We start from the raw sequence: 20,027 nt of genomic DNA, 5'->3' as shown, positions 1-20,027 counted from the left end.
AATAAATTATTTACTCATTTTATTTTAGGAACATAAATAAATAACAAATTTAACAAGTGACAATTTATTCATCTTTTAATATGTAAGTAACAAAAAAGGTATGGAAATGGAAACCTGTCATTTAAAACCTTCAAAAGTACATGGGCTCATTTTATAATAGGTCACATAAACGTAATTTTGGCACAGCTTTACAATATCAAGTTTTGTAAAGGAAAAGGCAGTAGTATGTGGAACTAAGAGTTTAAGCTCAATTCTAAAATTTATTGCTGAAGGAAGAAAAGTAGGATATGCTAACCTAATTTTAATACCTCAATTACTGCATGCATCAAGCCCCATTACAACATAGACAAGATAATGGGCAATGTACATTTGAAAACATGAACTTAATATTATCACACAGGTCTGGAAATAGAGCTCAGTAACCATTCTTTGTTCCACATATGTGCCAGGATCCCTCAAAATGCATGCACAAATAAGTACAAAATTATAACAGACCTTCAGCAACAGCACAGGAAGTAGAAACCTATATATTTTCGAAAGGCCTACTCAGGTAGTTTTCTGCCAAGTATATATAGCATGACAGAGGAAAATAAATTACAGCACTCCTTTACTATAAGGCCATTCATTATAACATGGTTCCAGCTATTAGGCCTTCATTTTAGCATGGTTCTTGATATAAGGCCATTCTTTATAACATGGTTCCTGTTATAAGGCCCTTCATAATAACATGGTTCCTTTTATAAGGCCCTTCATTATAATATAGTTCCTGTTACAAGGCTATTCATTATAACATGGTTCATATTATAAGGCTATTCATTATAACATGGTTCCTATTACAAGGCCATTCATTATAACATGGTTCTTTTATAAGGACCTTCATTATAACATGGTTTTCATTACAAGGCCGTTCATTATAACATGGTTCATATTAAAAGGATATTCATTATAACATGGTTCTTATTACAAGGCCATTCATTATAACATGGTTCTTTTATAAGGCCCTTCATTATAACATGGTTCTTATTCATTATAACATGGTTCCTATTACAAGGCCCTTCATTATAACATGGTTCTTTTATAAGGCCCTTCATTATAACATGGTTCTTATTACAAGGCCATTCATTATAACATGGTTCCTATTACAAGGATATTCATTATAACATGGTTCCTATTACAAGGCCATTCATTATAACATGGTTCCTGTTTATAAGGCAGGCAAGGTCATGGATCACATTTTATTGAACAGTATAGGTGGTACACTCTACTGCTCCCATGAACAGCATTATAATGAGTGAATACAGTATCTGAAATCTCAGGAAAATTTATTAAACATACATCAATAGAAGTGCTGAAAACTAGCTCCCTCTTGGGGTGTATACTATTATTTGTGTTTTGATTCTGGCTCAGTATATCTTTCTGAAAAATAGAAACTTTTTCTCGATTTATACTGTACCAGCTGTCAGCTTTTCATCAACATAGATAACTATATGACAAAAGAGGCCTAGACCCATCTGCATGTGGCCTTAATGAAACAGTTGATAATATAATGGTAGTATTATATACTTACTACCACTGTTTATGCAATGTTATTAGTTTTACTGTACTAAAGTAATTATTATTATTATTATTAATATTATTATTATTATTTTTACTGGTCTCCCTTCAGACCCTCACATTACCGTTATCAGCCAGTCAAGCACAAATACTGTAGCAACACATGGATTGTTATAGTGTAAGTGTGTCTGACCTACAAGTTGCACAATGCAATCACCCCACCACATTCAGGATAATGAGGTTTGCTTTCAGGCGTGAAAAATCATTTCTTACCTCTGCCTAGCTTTGCATGCATACTAATAAGTTATTTGTGAAACTGTATAACATTTACTGGCAGGCTCCCAGATTTGAAGTACATGCATTATAGTATTACATTTGGGCAAAAGATGAAAGGTTAGGTATGTGGTGTAATAGGCCTAGGGGTGAGGATGGCCCCTGGGTGGTGGATGCCAGGTAATGAGATGTATACAGCATATACAGGCAGATGCATTTATTAAAGCCACTGATTTGTTTAGTGAAAAATGGGGGTTGAGGGCATGGTCTACTAGAATGAGAGTTTGGGCATGGCCCTGGGGTGGTGGAGATGCAGGATGATGGATTGTGTACTTATCAACCACATCTGTTTGCAACTTATAATACACACAGGTACCTTGAGTAACAGTCCTCAAGATTGGCAAATAATGAAATGAAAAGTTGGGGTGTTGTGTACAATGCCATAGGATGGGATGGGGCAGACAGGGGAAGAGAGGTCTCAGATGTACAGCAGTTGATAATCAAATGTAAAATACAACATAGTTAAAAACTCCCTGATTAGGGAAATTTCATTCCTATCTTGCTTTATTAATTCGAGATGGGTGAATGGGGAGTATTTGAAGGAGTAAAAGTTGTTGTAGGGTTTAACACCATTTTTCAGCACAAGATAGGCTATACAAGGCAGCGAGTATAAATGGTGGAGGAAGAAGCCAGGAAATCCCAGAAAGAACCACCAACCCACAAGAAGATACTGGCAAGCTTTCTCACATACCCACATTGGCCGAATCCGAGACCTGAACCCATGCAGAAAAGGAATTCCTAAAAACCAGGTCTGGATACAGCTTCCTGGTCATCTGACTACAGCATGGGTGCACAACACATGGCCTGTGGGCCAATTGCCAACATATTTTTTGCGGCCTGTGGTCCATGTCCTTACCTTACAGAAATCAGTATGTTTATGCTTTTGTCATAGATACATAACTCTCATAGTGCATCCCACTTAGTTCCAATCAAAGTCATTTCCGCCAGTGTAACAGTTTAAGTTCTGCACTCCTAGACTACAGGATGCAGATTGCAGTGTGACCACTGGTGTAACAACCACCCAAGCAGCCCCTGCACTGCATGGGGCTACAAAAGTTTCATCAAACAACCCGTTTTTATTGACAAGGAGATCCAGAATTAAGTCTGGGGGAGTCAGAATTTCTAAATGTATTCCACTAAACATGACAATCTTATTTTATTTTACAGTAATTCAAACAATTTTCACATGAAATATTGTTGTAACCTAGTTTTCCCTGGAGCTGCCATGATTCTAAGCAACTGAATATTGAAAGAAACCAAAATGCATGATAAATGTCCAATAAAAATTGGATGTTTCTTAGGAATGTCTATAGGAACAAGAAATGTGTACATAGAATACAATTGTCCTGCCATCTTCTTTTTGTACAAATCTGTGGCTAAATGTACCCAAGAAACTGAAATGAATGGAAAACTGAATTTGTGTCACTACATGAGGTGTGAAATATTTAAAACACCAACCTAATTTTGTTATGGTGGAGATGTACTCACCAAGATGCATCTACAATGTTGAATGCTTATGAAAAATAATACATGAGAAAACTGGTTCAACATAAAATTTAAATGATGCCATTGAAATGAAAAATATAAATTACTGTGACCTACTTTTGGTAAGATCATTTGGTTGTACCTAATATCTCAACTTACCAAACATCATAACATTGGCAAATAATACCTGAGAAACTAACATCAATTCATGCGGCATTTTATGGCACAGCAGCACTTTGAAGGTTATAGTGTGCCAAGTAATAGATCAAACATGCCTTGCCTAGAGACAAACCATGGTAACCAGTTAACCAGTTCTGACTGATTCAATTGAACCAATAAAACTAAAATTATTTTGGTTACAAGTTCAATACCTTAACCACTGAGTAACCATGACTCCATTTACACAAATACAAAATGCCCAACTTAATCAAAGCAATATGACTGAAAAATTGTTAAAGCTATCTTAAAAATCCAAATCACACACATAATCAAAGTCACTGTAGCATGAAACTGATAGTCACAGTGGCCTGATTTTGGATGGGTGTTATTGTACACACAAATATAAATGCTACTGTGACCAATAATGCATGAGAAAAGGGCATAAATGCAAAGTTTAACTGAAGTCGATGCAATGTGTTGTAATCAGTAAGAGACGTCTATGTACCAAGCTGCATGACTCTGTGCCATATGATGCCTGAAGAATGAACATAAGCAATTGTTTTCTTGTCTGAACAGCATAACAACACGAAATGTAGATCACAGCAACCACATTTTGGTAGGGTACGGGCACATCCACCCCACCCCCCAAGTAAAAAATTGCATTCCTCCATGCCCAATAATGCCAGAGAAATTAGCTGAAATGCAAAATGTAACCAGATGTTGAAGCATGAAATATAAGTCACAGTGACCTACATTTTGGTAAGATGATCTTGTACTAATACACATATATACCTAGTTGTATGACTGTGACCAACTATGCCCAAGAAACTGGCCTAAACATAAAACTTAACCAGACTCAGGAGCTTGAAAATAAGGTCACAGTAATCTACCTTTTATGTCATACTCACCAAAACAAAGTAACCTACCTTTTATGTCAAACTCACCAAAACACAGCAAAATAGCAAAACCTGGTTTTTTTTCAAAGTCAGAGTTGTGTTACGATATGTTGCCTATAAAAAATGAACCATACTTGTATTATATTCTGACTACCAAAATAATTGTGTTTTGAATTTTATGTCCAAATCCATCTTCTAAGAAATGATGCCATTAATCACAAAGTTTCCAATAATCTTTAATAATGATGGCTTAAACATTCCTATTCAAGGCAATGACATACAATAAATTTTGCTCTTTGAAACAAATCTCTCTTATCGTACTTAACTTGAAACAAGTTTCATCTAGTGTACTTTACCTATGCAAATTATCCCAACAGGCTCCAGCAGCAGTGGGGGCCCCCAAGTGGCAGAGTGGTCTAAAGCGCTCTCCGTTACGGATCACTGCCATCTCACCTCTGTCTGACTTAACACTCATCCTAAAACAACAACAACCAGCAGCAGTGTTCAAAGGACTTGACACTGCATCATCCTAGCTCTTCTCAGCCAATTAAGTGATTTGGAAAATGTTTCGTTACATCAGATTTTCTTACCTTTTAAATGACTCCATGATAATTAGCTGTATAAACTGCACCAAGCTTTAAGCAATAGTTTACTGTTCATACAGATTGCTCGGTATATGCTACGAACATATAATGTGGTGGTCTGTTTGCTTTTTTTCCCCACTAAAATTACTGAAATTCATGTCTTTTGAAACAATTGTGTCAGGAGGTTTGGGAATAAAAAATCACATTTTTTTCACAAGTAACATCATGCAATGGCAGGTATGCATAGACCGTGCTAATGTTGTTGTTATTGTTTTAGGGTTTAATGCCATTTTTTAGCACACGATAGGCTGTACATGGCGGCCAGTATTAATGGTGGAGGAAGAACCCAGGAAAACCCCTGAAAGAACCACCGACCCACGAGAAGCTACTGGCAAGCTTTCTCACACACCCACATTGGCCGAATCCGAGACTCAAACCCACACAGACAGAGGTGAGATGGCAGCGATCCATAATGGAGAGCGCTTTAAACCACTCAGCCACTCGGGGCCCCGACCTTGCTAATGTTCATCAAATATTTTGATATTAGCTTAATTACCAAATCTGATTATAATTAGGTCAGAAACACCATCTTTTAAGAGGCAAAAAGCTCAGTCATGCAGATGCACAGATCTCATTCAATATAAGCTCATTGGATATTTTAATAATTTAAGTCTTCATACCAAGTAAAATCTGACCAACAGTCGCTCAACCAATTAGATCCAAACTCACCTCATTATTATGTGTGGATCTCACACGACAGTGATCATCAAAGGTCTTCATGATTTAAGCCTATTTACTAAAGTTGATCATGTCTGTGTGAATTGGATTTTTAACAGCTTTAACTATTATTCAGTCATATCTCTAAGATGTCTGCAGTGTGGCAGTTGACAGTGATGTCTAGCACTGGGGCATCACGCCGCAGACATGTAGTATCATGTCCCACCCAGTCACATTATCCTGACACCAGGCCGACCAGTCCTAACACTAATCTCTTAATGCTGGGTGCCATTTAGTACCATTTTTAAAAGTCTTTGGAATGACTTGGCTGGGATCTGAACCTGTGACATCCCACATCTGAGGCAGACACTCTAACCACTAGGCCACTGGAGCAGTACATTAGTTGATCAAAACCAGATCAGAAATATCCCCCAGAGTGTTAATAAGCTCAACTATTCAACTGCATTAATAACGATGGATGTTGTTCATTTATCAAATTTATGCAACATTTTTACAAGACAATCCTATATTCCAAGCCTGATCAAGACTGGATGAAAAATATGGCTTCCAGATTTGAAACAAGCTCAGCTGATTGGATTGAAGTTAAGTTCATTAATATGCATGATGCCCACTCATTAATAAACTCACCAGAGATCTTAATTATGCAAGCCTATATTCCAAGTTAAATTGCTCTGGTTTTGGGGTTTAACACCATTCTCAGTGCAAGATAGGATATACATGGCAGCAGTGTACGTGGCAGTGGAAGAATATGAGAAAAACACAGGTAAGAACCTCACCCCACAGGAAGCTACTGGAAGCTTTCTCACATACCCATACTGGCTTAGCCAATACTCAAACCCATGCAGACAGATCCTAGTCTAATCAAAATCAGATCTAAAACATGCCTTCAACAGTGATCAAAGGCTAAAAATTACATACAAGATCACCTCACTAGTAGAATTCACTCATTATCCAACTTTTCCAAGATCTTTATGGTCTCCAGAATGGTAACAAGTACTGTTTATGGATGCAAGATCAACAACATATGTACCATGATAGATGCAGGACCATATCATAGGCCCACTTGAGATTTACAGTCATGTGGGCTAAAATAATGGCAGTTGTGGACTTTACTTTCAATATTTTCATTTAAAGTCCTAGTCAATATTATACCAAACTAACAGAGGATGGTATGTACTTATTTTGTATTTTGGTTCTTTTGGGTACAACACCATTTTTCTGAGCATGATAGGCTATACATGGCAAACAGTAAATAACCGGTGGAGGAAGAACCCAGGAAAACCCTGGTAAGAACCACCGACCCACAGGAAGCTACTGGCAAGCATTCTTACATACCCACATCAGCTGAGCCCAAGACTCAAACCCATGGGGAAAGAGGTGAGATGGTAGTGATCGGCAAAGGTGAGTACTTTAGACCACTCAGCCACCCAGAGACCCCTGTGTGGGTGTGTGTGTGTGGGTGTCTGTGTGGATGTGTGTATATAATTTTTTGAGGGGCTTACCACTTTCATGTATAATGTGAAATGTATACTTCCTCGTATCTATTACTGGCTATAACATGTATGGTAAAACCATGGTCATACAGGCTATAAAATGTATGCTAGGACCTGGGTCATGCTTGCTAAAAGATATGGTAAGACCATGGTCATACAGGCTATAACATGTATGGTAAGACCATGATCGTACTGACCATGACATATATGGTAAGACCATGATCATACTGACTATAACATGTAATGTAAGGCCATGGTCATAATGGCTATGACATGTATGGTAAAACCATGGTCATACAGGCTATAACATGTATGGTAAAACCATGGTCATACAGGTTATAACATGTATGGTAAGACCATGATCATACTGGCTATAACATGTATGGTAAGACCATGATCATTCTGACTAAAACAGGTAATGTAAGACCATGGTCATACAGGTTATAACATGTATGGTAAGACTATGATCATACTGACTATAACATGTATGGTAAAACCATGGTCATACAGGTTATAACATGTATGGTAAGACCATGATCATACTGGCTATAACATGTATGGTAAGACCATGATCATACTGGCTATAACAGGTAATGTAAGACCATGGTCATAATGGCTATAACATGTATGGTAAAACCATGGTCATACAGGTTATACAACAAACTATTACAAGAATTAGCAGCCTTGTTCATGAACTGAAAACTAGAAACCACAAATCTTTTCTCAGCTATGCTATGTCCAAGTGTAATGTCTACTGATAGATATGTTTCACAGAACAGAATTTAAAGAATTAGAAAATGCAATTTTGCTCTTTTCTTGGCGCATATACGTGTTTTTATGCTTATAAAAACAAGTAAAACTATTCTCTGTGTGTGCTTTTTGTGCCAAAGAATATTATTTTCTTCAATGATATAATCTTGCCATTATTGATCTTTCTTCTTTCAAAGTTAATGTAGATTTGTTTGAGCTTAAATATTTCACCACTGTTTTTTTTCTACCGTTTGCTTCTTGTTTTACCTGAGCGGTAGGCTGGTTGCAAAGTCAAGGTGTATGCTAGATGAAGAAAAATCTCAGCATGGACTTACTCTGAATCACCTATGTTCCCCTAAAGCCCAGGTGTGCATGACTAATTCTGTACATAGATAACACGCATGAGTGAACAGCTTGCAGCAAGCAATTTTCCACAATTTAGTGAAATGAAAGCAATGACATGGCTATTAGCGGTGTAAGCCACTAATAGATTTCAAATTTTTATCTATGATAAAATCCTCCACACCCAGTGAACATTCATAATTACCTGATGGGATGGCAAATGTCATACATCAAATCGTTAGAGGTGAAAGAATTCGAATTTAACAGCAGTAATTTAATCAGTGCATGAAGTTTACCGCAATTTCTGACCAAACTAAATATCCTAGAGGATGATTTTATTTTAATTATAGTAGTTGCTCAAGGCTGAAGTTAAATGTCAGCCTTTATGTACCGTGTGTGTGCATGTGCGTGTGTGTGTGTGTGAAAGTCTAATTATCCTTACTATCTATTTCCTCTTTACAAAACAAAAAAAAAATCAGTTATCCAAAAAATACTTCAAAAGTAGACTATCTCTGATACCTAAATTAATTGGCTGCTTGGGAATTTTACTTAGTACCAGGCAAATACGAGTTTTCAAAACTGATTACGTAAACAGAACGGGGTTTATTTTTTATTCATACAGATATATTTATTTCGCATTTGAAAATTATATTTATTCAACACAGTATTTCAAGGATTAATATTGAAAATAAAATAGCCATAAAAAAATCATTGCGAGTCTATGTCATTTACAGCATTATGCACCAGTCAAACTACCAGTCTTAGGTATACAGTACTCCCTCAATATAAAGACATTCATTATAATACAGTTCATGTGATATGGCAAATAATGTCATGGATCCATTTTATTAAAGTGGTTGTGAGATTATATTATGCACTTTATTGTAAGGTAGCCTCACTATATGGTTGTATACTCGATGGCTCTCATTGACTACATTATAATGAGGGAGTACTGTATCTTGTACTTTATTATAAGGTGGTCTCACTATAAGGCAGTGCATGGGTCTCATTGACAGCATTATGGACCGCTCTGGTGGCCTAGTGGTTAGAGTGTCCACCTCAGATGCGGGAGGTCGTGGGTTCAATCCCCAGCTAAGCCATATCAAACACTTATAAAAATGGTACTAACAGCTGCCATGCTTGGCACTCAGCATTAAGAGGTTAGTGTTAGGACTGGTCAGCCTGGTGTCAGGATAATGTGACTGGGCAGGACATCATGCTACATGTCTACGACGTCATTCCCCAGTGCTAGGCATCACTATAAACTGCCACACTGCATACATCGTAGCAACATGACTGAAAAACGGTTAAAGCTATGTTAAAAATCCAGATCACACACACACGGACAGCATTATGAGGGAGTCCTGAATCATGTACTTTATCAATAGGTGGCCTCACTATAAGGCAGTATACTCAATGTCTCTCTAAGCATTATAATGAGACAATAATATATGATATAATATGTTACATTCATCTTTGTGCATTCAAGCCTTATACATACATACATACATACATACATACATACATACATACATACATACATACATACATACATACATACATACATACATACATACATACATACATACATACATACATACATACATACATACATACATACATACATACATACATACATACATACATACATACATACATACATACATACATACATACATACATACATACATACATACATACATACATACATACATACATACATACATACATACATACATACATACATACATACATACATACATACATACATACATACATACATACATACATACATACATACATACATACATACATACATACATACATACATACATACATACATACATACTTGAGAAAAATACCTTGATAACTGCAATATTGGAGCTCAGTACTTTATGAAGTTAGGTAAACTTGGGAAACCTGAAACCTGAAAACAAAAAAACGACTACTCTTGGATCCCACAAACACAAGACATAAGCACACTACGGGTATCAAACCCTGGACTACAAAGTGCAAAGCAATATCTTTAACATTTAATAGTGTCAATTTTCAATGAAAAATATCTTTGTCCAATCATATAACTTCATCAAAAGTCAGATGAATTAGCAGACATGCTACCCATAATTGAAAAATATTTCATCTTTAAATATTCTCTTCAACTGTTAAGGAAACCTAGACCTAGATTCAGAACTTTTAATATTACAGAATTTCCCGTTCTTGTTGCAAATGAGAAACAGAAATTGAGTAAAAAAAGCAATAATAAGCAGTGAAGCTTCACTACAAATCGGAAGATCTGGTAAATTTTCTGAGAGTATCAAATAGCAAAATTCTAACAAGAGGTCCAGGTGTGCCCGATAATGCTCAACTTAACAGTTTACTGTTTCACAAATCAGGCTTACATAGCAGTATGAGAAAAAATACAATATAAACTATCTTCCAATCTTTATATCATGATGATTTTACCAATTTTACTATATCTCGATAAAAATTGTTCTAAAGATGAAGGATTAATTAATGTACACAGTTCTCTTTCTAAGTCATCCAAAATGTTGATGACGATAATCCCAACAGACCAAAACAATGGTTTTAAGAGTAGTAAGAAGGCCAGCCAATCAGATGCAAGTTTATCTCATTATTATTCATAGATCCCACTAATGTCTCTAATTATAATAATCAAATTCTGATCAAACCTCTGATCTCAGCAAATCAGATGGAAGCATACATAAATGCAAGTGGATCTCACTCATTATCAAACCCATCCAATATCTTGATGATATAAGCTAATATTTCAAGTTTGATCAAAGTCACATCATTACTTTGACTTCCAGAGTGATAACAAGCTCAGCTTATATGATGCAAATTCAGCACATTAATATGTTAATATGTGTGCATCTGCGTGTGTGTGTGTGTTTTGGATTTTTAACATACCTTTAACAATTTTTCAGTCATATAAATATGATGGCTGCAATGTAACAGTTTATATTGATGTCTAGAACTGGGTCATAATGCCACAGACATGCAGCATCATGTCCCACCCAGACACATTATTCTGACACCAGGCAGACCAGTCTTAATGCTGAGTGCTAAGCAAGGCAGTTGCTAGTACCATTTTTATATGTCTTTGGTATGGCTTGGCAAGGGTTTGAACCTGCAACCTCCTGCAACCAAGGTGGGCACTCTAACCACAAGGCTACTGGACAGGTATAAGTGCATCTCATTCATTATCAAACCTGTACAAGATCTTTATGAGATAAGTATATATTCCAAGTTTAGTCAAGAGAGGATTAGAAATATGGCTTCCAGATGGGTAACAACTTCAGCCAATCAGATACAAGATCATCTCATTAGTATTCATTATTGAACATTTCTGAGATCTTAAAGAGATCAGGATAAATTCCAAGTTTGACCAAAATCAGATCAGAAATGAGAGTTAGCAAGCTGAAGATTATTACTATGCATGAAACTTGCTCATTATCCAATCCATCCAAAATCTTGATCTTATAACCCACATTTCAAGTTTTATCAACACTGGATCAGAAATATGGTTTATGAGTAATAAGGTCATGCAATATTACCTCAATAGTATGCATGAATCTTGCTCATTATCAAACTTGTATGAGATCTTGAGGATAAATGCACTTATTCCAAGTTTGTTTAAAACTGGATCAGAAAAAGGGCATCCAGAGTGGTATAAAGCCCAGCCAATCAAATACTAGTTCACCTAATTAATATGCACTGACTTAGCTCATTATCGAATTCATCCAAGAGGTTAATTATATAAGCATATATTCCAAGTCTGATTAAAACTGGATCAAAAATATGGCCTTTTGAGTGGTAACAAGGTTATTCAATCCGGTGTGAGATCACCTCGTCAACATGCATGAATCTTGCTCATTATAAAACATGTGTAAGATTTTGATGGTATAACCCAATATTCCAAGTTTTATGCAAATCAGATCCTAAATATGGACTCAAGAGTGGTAACAAGCAAAATTGTTCATGAACGAATGATGGATTTAGGGCCATTTGGCCTCATGACCCTGAGTGAGCTAAAAACCACCAAAGACCTATCAGAGCATTGTCAGTTACAATAAATATCAACTGTAAGTATGTTTATAAAAGATTTAAATCCATGAAAGTCAAACTTTTCCTTGAGTGGTGTTCTCTTTGATTTATTTTCTTGACATAAAAATTCCAACCAGATTTTAACCATGCAATTTTTCTGCCTGATAATGTGCATTAAAACCCCGAATTAAGTTCTCAAACACATGTGGTATACACTCATGGAAACTGTGATGCCAAAAGTAAAAAGTATTTAAAAAGTACAAGAAAAAAAAAATGAAAAGTAGCCATGGATAAAAAAGCATAATGATTTCTTGGTATATAAATGGATCTCAAGGAACTTATACAACATCGACAGACACAAAGACAGAGACACGCCAATTTATGTCTCATATAATCTCTCTGCATATGCAGACCTAGTCTCAGAAGTATAATCATAATGTCTCCCACTTAACTGTCAATTTAGCAGAAAGACAAACAGACTAATGGACAAAGGCAGAGAGACAGACAGACTAATGAACAGACATGTTCAAATGACAAAGAAAAGAAATACTCAGTTTAGTCCCAACAGCTTAATTTTGATAAACTGTTGAAATGAAATATGAAATTTTCTTCTTTCACAGTAAACTTGAAAGTACATCATGAAAATATGTATTTGTTTCCTACATACCTTGAAGATGTTTACAGTATAAATTTGCTTAAGAACAGACAGACAAGGTCAGTGTTTGCCACACAATTCAAAATGACCTAGAGTCGGGGACTTTTTACATCACAGGATGATTTAACTATACATACATACATACATACATACATACACACACACACAAACACATACATACATAAGATTTGAAAGGTTGCTCAGTATACGCTGCACTTGTGTAAATTTCTAGCCTGAATCTGTCTCAAAACTAAATATAAAATATATAAAGGACTTCAGTGCAGCAATATGAGCTACTGTCACGCAGATATTTATGCAATTATACAGGAACTTGATCTCTTACACAGCAGCCCAGACAATGAAAGTTCTGATGAAATGGGCACAGTCATCCATTTGCTGCTTGTTGTGCATGGTTGCCACAGATCAGCGACTCAGTGCTTGTTTAGGAAATGTAAAACCATACAATATTGTCTCGTCTCAAGAGCTCTATTCAATAAACCACAAAAAAGCCAGTGAACTTGAACAATTATGCGCCCTTCATGCACAAAGGAGCTACTTCAAGCAGGACAATTTCAGGAAATGTTTAATGATTTTTCATGGAAATTAATGAGATTTGTGAGATAAATGGAATCCTTGTATTTTGGAGTAGTCACATTTTTGTTCCCTTGAGTCATAAATTGTTTACGGTGTTTGGTTTTAGGGTTAATTATAGGACTTACTTCAGTAGGGCATGTTTACAATCTGATAAGTCAAAGTACCACTAAAGACTTTGATGGCAATGAGATGTATGCATCAGAAATCTATGCCCTCATATAGCCACCCTGAATAAAAACAATTTAGGTACAACAGTGCTGTCCCTTGTAAGAAATAACGCAGAGGTCTACTCTGACAACCATGCAATGAACCTGTTACCCAGTGACGGTGATAATAAAATTTATCCTTTACAAGTTCAAAAACAAACATTTTAAGCAAATCAACCTTTCAGTGATAACAGTTGTCAGTGTGCACATCGAGCCTATACTCAGAGCAATGCTGTAAAATAAGTGACCTTGACCCCATGATCAGAAGAATGAATGAGCAAATCGCATAAAGATCTGTTTTAGTGTCATGATGTCATGTGGTTTAGGTAAATAAAAACAACTTAAAAAACTTTTACCAAAACCAAAACACATTTTTTATAACAATGACATTGATCTCGAGGCCAAAAGGGCAAGTAATTATGCTGCTTAATGAATTGTCTTAGCTTCACGAGGATTACTCCAAAGTATGAAATAAATCCATCATGAGAGTTAAAACAACACAAAACCTTAACATACATTTTCTGACTATGACCTTCACCCCATGATCAAATGAGTGAGTGAGCATGTCATCAAATGAATTTTTACCATCATAATGCTTCATGGCAAGTATGACAAAAATCTAGCAATAGTTCAGGAAATGAAAACTTACAACTATAAATTGTTGTCAACAACGATACCATACAGTGACTGCTATGTATGCACTGCTTCCTGATAACATGAGCTCAACAAATACCGATGTAATTTATGCAGTTGTAATTCTAAGTATTGGCCAAAAAAGCATGAAATAAAACAATGTGTTGAAAATACTGTCCATCAACTGACTAGTTTTGCTCTTTAAAATGGTTTTATCCTGCTTCAGAAACTGCATCTTGCCATATTTGCTTGTCAAGGAAATTAAAATGTACCAGAATGATTAAAATCCACGAGACATCAAGTGATAGCATAGTTATGTGATGCACGCATTGCACTGTTGCAGTCTGGGATTCAGTCACTGGTATATGCATGTGCAGTGGAAACCAGACCCTGGGTTTTAAAAATAAATATTGGATTTTTGTCTGCAGTTAAGGATACAATTTGCATTTAAGAAACAAAAAATAAAGGAATCTGAAGAAATTGAAAACAAATTCTACGAACCTATTATTTTGGGTATATATTATTTTCCAAATTAATCACGCTCTCATAAGCTTGAACTTATTTGAATAATTATCATTTTTTATTTATTTGGGGTGGGGACGGATGCAACAGATACAGAAATTACAAGGAAAAGGTACATTCACACCAAAACATCTTTAATTTTTGCATTATTGCTCCTAACATCAGCACATGTGACATGTAATGGAGAAAAACCAACCATGTGGTCAGCTTGCCACTCCAAGGTTGGTAGACAGTGCCCCCTCTCTGTCACATTCTTGATGGAGCCATTAAAATTAATGGCATTACAAGTAAGGGATTTTCAACAAGGCTGCAGCCTGAGTGAGTATTAAAATACAAAAATGGAGTACTTAATGATTCTCATGAGCTAAAAACTAAAATATATTGAGTAGCAATAACTAAACTAAATTAGACCAATTTAATTAGATCCCTGACGATACCGGCATTAGAATGATGACATTGGGATACATTTTGGATTTATTTAAAGTCAGTAAGCTCAGCTGAATTTCTTTTGCTTTCGTCACCTCAACATGCTATATCTCCCACCAAGACCAGACATGTCGCAAGGACCGTCTTGGGAAATTTCCATGATCTTCACTTTTTTAAGAATTTACGGTTCTGAAAATCCTGCGTGTTTAACTTCAGCAGTTGGCGGCACGAACTGTTTTTAACCTCTATATTTTCTAGAGGCTAAACGTTTGGATCATCAAACTGACTGCAAATTATTAACTAAAATCATGCAGAAAATTACCACTCAAAGGAAGTTTTGAATCATCTCAACTTATCATGGCTCTATAAAATCTGACCTGGTGAAAATGTCACATTGTTTTAACATATTATAACTCAAAGTCAATGCAATACAACTTCAAGTGCAGTGGTCCTCCTATTCAATGTGTCCCACTGCCGACCAGCAACCACCAGCATTTTATAGACAGAATCACTTTGCACCAAAAGAAAGATTCACAAAAACATCATCATTTATATATTCTGCAGCAGCATGAAAATGGAACGGAAGGAGACATCTGCAAATGAGGTAGGGGTATTCATATTAGTATGAAGATAGAGAATGAAAGTTACAGCCAGAAGTTTGTATCGTGTCTTATTGATAGGGTTTTTAAATAGTTTTGAAACATAAGCAATGATTATTCATAATTATTTTAAACAAACATTAATATTTTAACATTTTAACCTCTAGCGACGATTAATGGGGCAGGAGGTAGTAGCCTACTGCCGAGCTCTGTAGCATCGTGGTCATGCATGATACACTAAAGTGGGTGGTATTATAGAAAGGTAGACAGATGTAGCTCTACAATGATACCAAATAATCCGGAATATCTAGTTGCACCACAAAATACAGATTAAAAAACCTCATGTTTTGGACCCAGCTTTTTTCTACCCAAAATTCCCTCGTGGTCGGAATCAGATTTTGTGTCTGGATTTTAGACTTTTTGGTCTCAGATCTAAGGCAAACCAGTATGAACTGCAAACAGACAGATGAGCCTTTGCAAAAAGTAGGATCAGATTGGCATTTGGAATAAAGAGTGGTCCCCATACAAAAATAATGGCTCCATTTAGCAAAAAAAAGAAAAGAACTCCCAACTTTTATCCTTCTGCTCATGCGCGATTCAAATAGCCAATGAAAAACGATGTTTCTAACACAACTAGGCAGTATGTTATTGAAAGATGACTGGGGATTTGGTGTTTTCGAGTCTATTCAAAAATAGCTTTCAAAATGTGTTTCCTACTCGATTTTCAGGCGAAAATGACAAAAAGTTCCTGGGGTTAATGTGTTAACGCATTCATTTCATAATATGCATATGATTTTTAAATGAAAATATTAAATATTTAAAAATTAGTTAGGTTTTTCATATTTATATGTATTTATTACACATATCTAAATGATTGTCCATAAAAATATCACCCCTCTTATATGGCCACCTTCCTGCGGCAGTAGATGTTTTGACTTTATAAGATGGGGGCCACTGTACTCCCATTATTTATGAATTAAAGATCTGGACACAATCTTAAACACACAAATATTGTATGTTATAGGTAATTTTGTATGATTAAGTAAAATTAAATTGATTTCAACACTCTCCATCAATGATATCAACAGATATGCAAAGCTTTGGATGCCAGTTCTTTTTGATAAGAACAAATCACACCAAAAAAATGCTGACAATTAAACAAACATGGATATGAAGGCCTGCATGACAACTCAAGTACAATAAATACAGGCTTTAAAGTCACAGAATTAGCATTAAATATTCCCTATTTAAAATAAGTGAAGCAGAAATGAAAGGAAAGGATAAGTAAAAGTTTGGATCTTATTTACCTCCCCTGAAGATATGTTTGCCGTCTTTTGTGTCAATCTTCCTTAGCATTATCACTGATGGGGATAACAGCTTATGTTTTTAAATTGATGATGGTACATGTGCTTATTTTCAACATAGCAATAGCAAAAATCTTTTCAATAAGAATATTTTTATACCTCCATATTTATGCTTACCAATGAAGGTGAAAAATCAATGCACGAAGAATGTTATAAAAGAAATTATTTTAAAAAATCTGAAGGACACAATTAGAACAATGGAAATGAATAAATAGAATTATGCTGGTCAGTGAATTATGAACTAAACTGTACAGAGGTAAGAATACAAATGTGTTTACTTTTAGGTGATAAATACAAGAAGGCTCATATGTGCTTTCTTTCCCCATACTGCTATTTTTATGTATGCACTTGATATGGATTTCACAGTGGTTTCAAACAGGGTCATGGACAAAAGATTTTTCTAAGACACCACACAACAACAAAAAAAGAACAGAATTGGATAATTTTTTCAAAACTTATGGTCTCTCTGAAATCAAGTACAAAGTGTGTGTGTAAGTGTGTGTGTGTGATTTGGATTTTTAATGTAGCTTTAAAACTTTTTCAGTCATATCACTATGATCTCTGGAGTGTAGCAGTTTATAGTGATGTCTAGCACTGGGCATCATGACACAGACATTTAGCATGATGTCCCACCAAGTCACCTTATCCTAACACCAGGCCGCCCAGTCCTAGCACTAACCTCTTAATGCTGAGCGCCAAACAAGGCAGCTGTTAGTAACATTTTTAAAAGTCTTTTGTATGACTTGGCCAGGGTTCGAATCCACAACCTCCCACATCTAAGGTGGACGCTCTAACTACCTAAGCCACCAGAGCAGTACACAAGTACAAAGAGTTTGTCCATATTTTTAAAATGAATGGATGGCCAAAAGATGAAGTCCAAAATTTTAAAGGAAAGCCTACCATATATACTCACCCATAAGTCACACTGCAAATAACAAAGATCCTAATCAGTCATAGTGTAACGCATCTGCAGATCAAGGTCTATTTTGTTCAATTGATTTGTCATGTTTGCTCAAACCGTTTGTAAGTTATGTATAAACTATAGTATTAGTACAAGACATGGTTGCTGTCTAAACATGCCACAGGCTAGCGAGAGTTAATCTCTTACGCAAGGCTCTGGTGGCCTAGTGGTTAGAGCATTCGCCTTGGATGCAGGAGGTTGTGGGTTCAATCCCTGGCTGAGTCATACCAAAGACTTATAAAAATGGTACTAACAGCTGCCTCGCCTGGCACTCAGCATTAAGAGGTTAGTGTTAGGACTAGTCAGCCTGGTGTCAGGATAATGTGACTGGATGGGACATCACGCTACATGACATCATAGCAATTTATTGATTTATGTATGAGATGTAATTGTTACCTTGATTTTATTATGACGTTGTTTTACCATACAAGAATGTATGAGTATTTCGATGTGAATGAATGCATGACCGAAGAAATTTAATAGCCATTATCTGATGATAGGCTGGGTGTAGTGTGAGACAAGAAGGCTTAAGGAGTGTCAACAATAGGAAAATATTGTACCATCCTTGTTTTCACAGGAAGCTTTTTGGGGGACAGAACTTCTGGTTCAGATAAGTCCCGAGTCTCTAAGAGGGGAGACAGAAGTGAGACTAGCACAGCAGTTGGAGTTGACAAGTCTATTTGGTGGAGAAAGTCAAGGAGGAGGAGGAAAAGAAGTCGAGGAGGAGAAAGTGGAGAAGGAGGAGGAGTAATGAGGAGTCGGTGGACAGAAGGAATTTTGAGAAAGTCGGGAGGAAGAGGAGAAGGAATTGGAGGAATAGGAGAGAAGAATATACAGATGAGTAGAATACAAGGACCGGTGGAAAGCTATCTAACACTACAAATCAAATGATGCAACAGACTATCACAGGTTTGAGTGGAAGGAGAGTACTTGGGAATTTTAATCATTTGATTATTGAATTGGCATTAAAATGTTATTAGTTGAATTTCACTTTTTTGTATATTCAATCATTAAGACATTGTTGACTGGGGGCGCAGAGCTTTACATCTATCTTTCATTAAGTTAACTTCCAACCAAACTTGAGCCTGAGTGGGACTTCTATAATAATTTAAATAAATATTGGAAGCACCCCACCCCACACCTACCACAGTGACAGCATAACAACCCCGACATGCCACATGATTATTCCTAACAAAGTGTACAGATCTGGGTTTGTGCCGTTTTGTAGTTGGACTTGACTTATACGTGAGTACATATGGTAATGCTGGTAGTTGTCACTTACCGTATTTATCAGATCAAAAACCCTTGCTCAACGAAATAACCAATCCCACATATGTACAAAATATCAGCAAATTATTATTCATAATTTTGTCTGATAATAAACCACATCCAACACTGCTGACACAGTTATTTGATTAGTGCAATGTGGTCCTATCATGGAAAGAAATATTTTAAATAATTTGAGATCGCATACAACATGCGTATATAATGGTTTGTCAATATATTGTGCCATATAAAATGCATAATAAATGGGTTATAAGATATTCGCTCAGTACAAAATGCATATGGAATGGATTGTAAGATATTGAGTCAGTATAAAATACATACTGAATGGGTTATAAGATATTGAGTCAGTACAAAATGCATATGGAATGGATTGTAAGATAC

At 35.9% G+C, this 20,027-nt stretch overlaps 1 protein-coding gene across 2 annotated transcripts; it reads left to right on the top strand.

Annotated features, from left to right (window-relative positions):
* Positions 1-1,725: 1,725 nt before the first annotated feature.
* Positions 1,726-19,442, top strand: LOC149771128 (uncharacterized). 2 transcript variants are annotated; one of them, XM_089948835.1, is made up of 2 exons: positions 1,726-1,794; positions 18,937-19,442. In XM_089948835.1, the coding sequence occupies exons 1-2, from the start codon at positions 1,762-1,764 to the stop codon at positions 19,108-19,110; spliced, it is 207 nt and encodes a 68-aa protein (XP_089804961.1). In that variant the 5' UTR covers positions 1,726-1,761; the 3' UTR covers positions 19,111-19,442. The 2 variants fall into 2 exon arrangements, with proteins under 2 accessions (XP_089804961.1, XP_089804960.1); XM_089948834.1 differs by lacking the exon at positions 1,726-1,794 and adding an exon at positions 6,394-6,512 and having other exon boundaries at positions 18,937-19,418.
* The last annotated feature ends 585 nt before the right edge of the window (positions 19,443-20,027 follow it).

The sequence above is a fragment of the Sinohyriopsis cumingii genome, unplaced genomic scaffold (genome assembly GCF_028554795.1).
Source record: "Sinohyriopsis cumingii isolate HCF-2022 unplaced genomic scaffold, ASM2855479v2 utg002115l, whole genome shotgun sequence".
In the NCBI taxonomy this organism is placed as follows: Eukaryota; Metazoa; Mollusca; class Bivalvia; order Unionida; family Unionidae; genus Sinohyriopsis; species Sinohyriopsis cumingii.
This window is presented reverse-complemented; position numbering and strand designations above follow the sequence as displayed.

Coding starts and splice junctions, on each gene's coding strand:
- LOC149771128 (XM_089948834.1), top strand. CDS start 6,467: ATGGCAGCAGTGTACGTGGCAGTGGAAGAATATGAGAAAAACACAG. Junction 6,513..18,936: donor AGAATATGAGAAAAACACAG/GTAAGAACCTCA, acceptor TTGTTTTCACAG/GAAGCTTTTTGGGGGACAGA.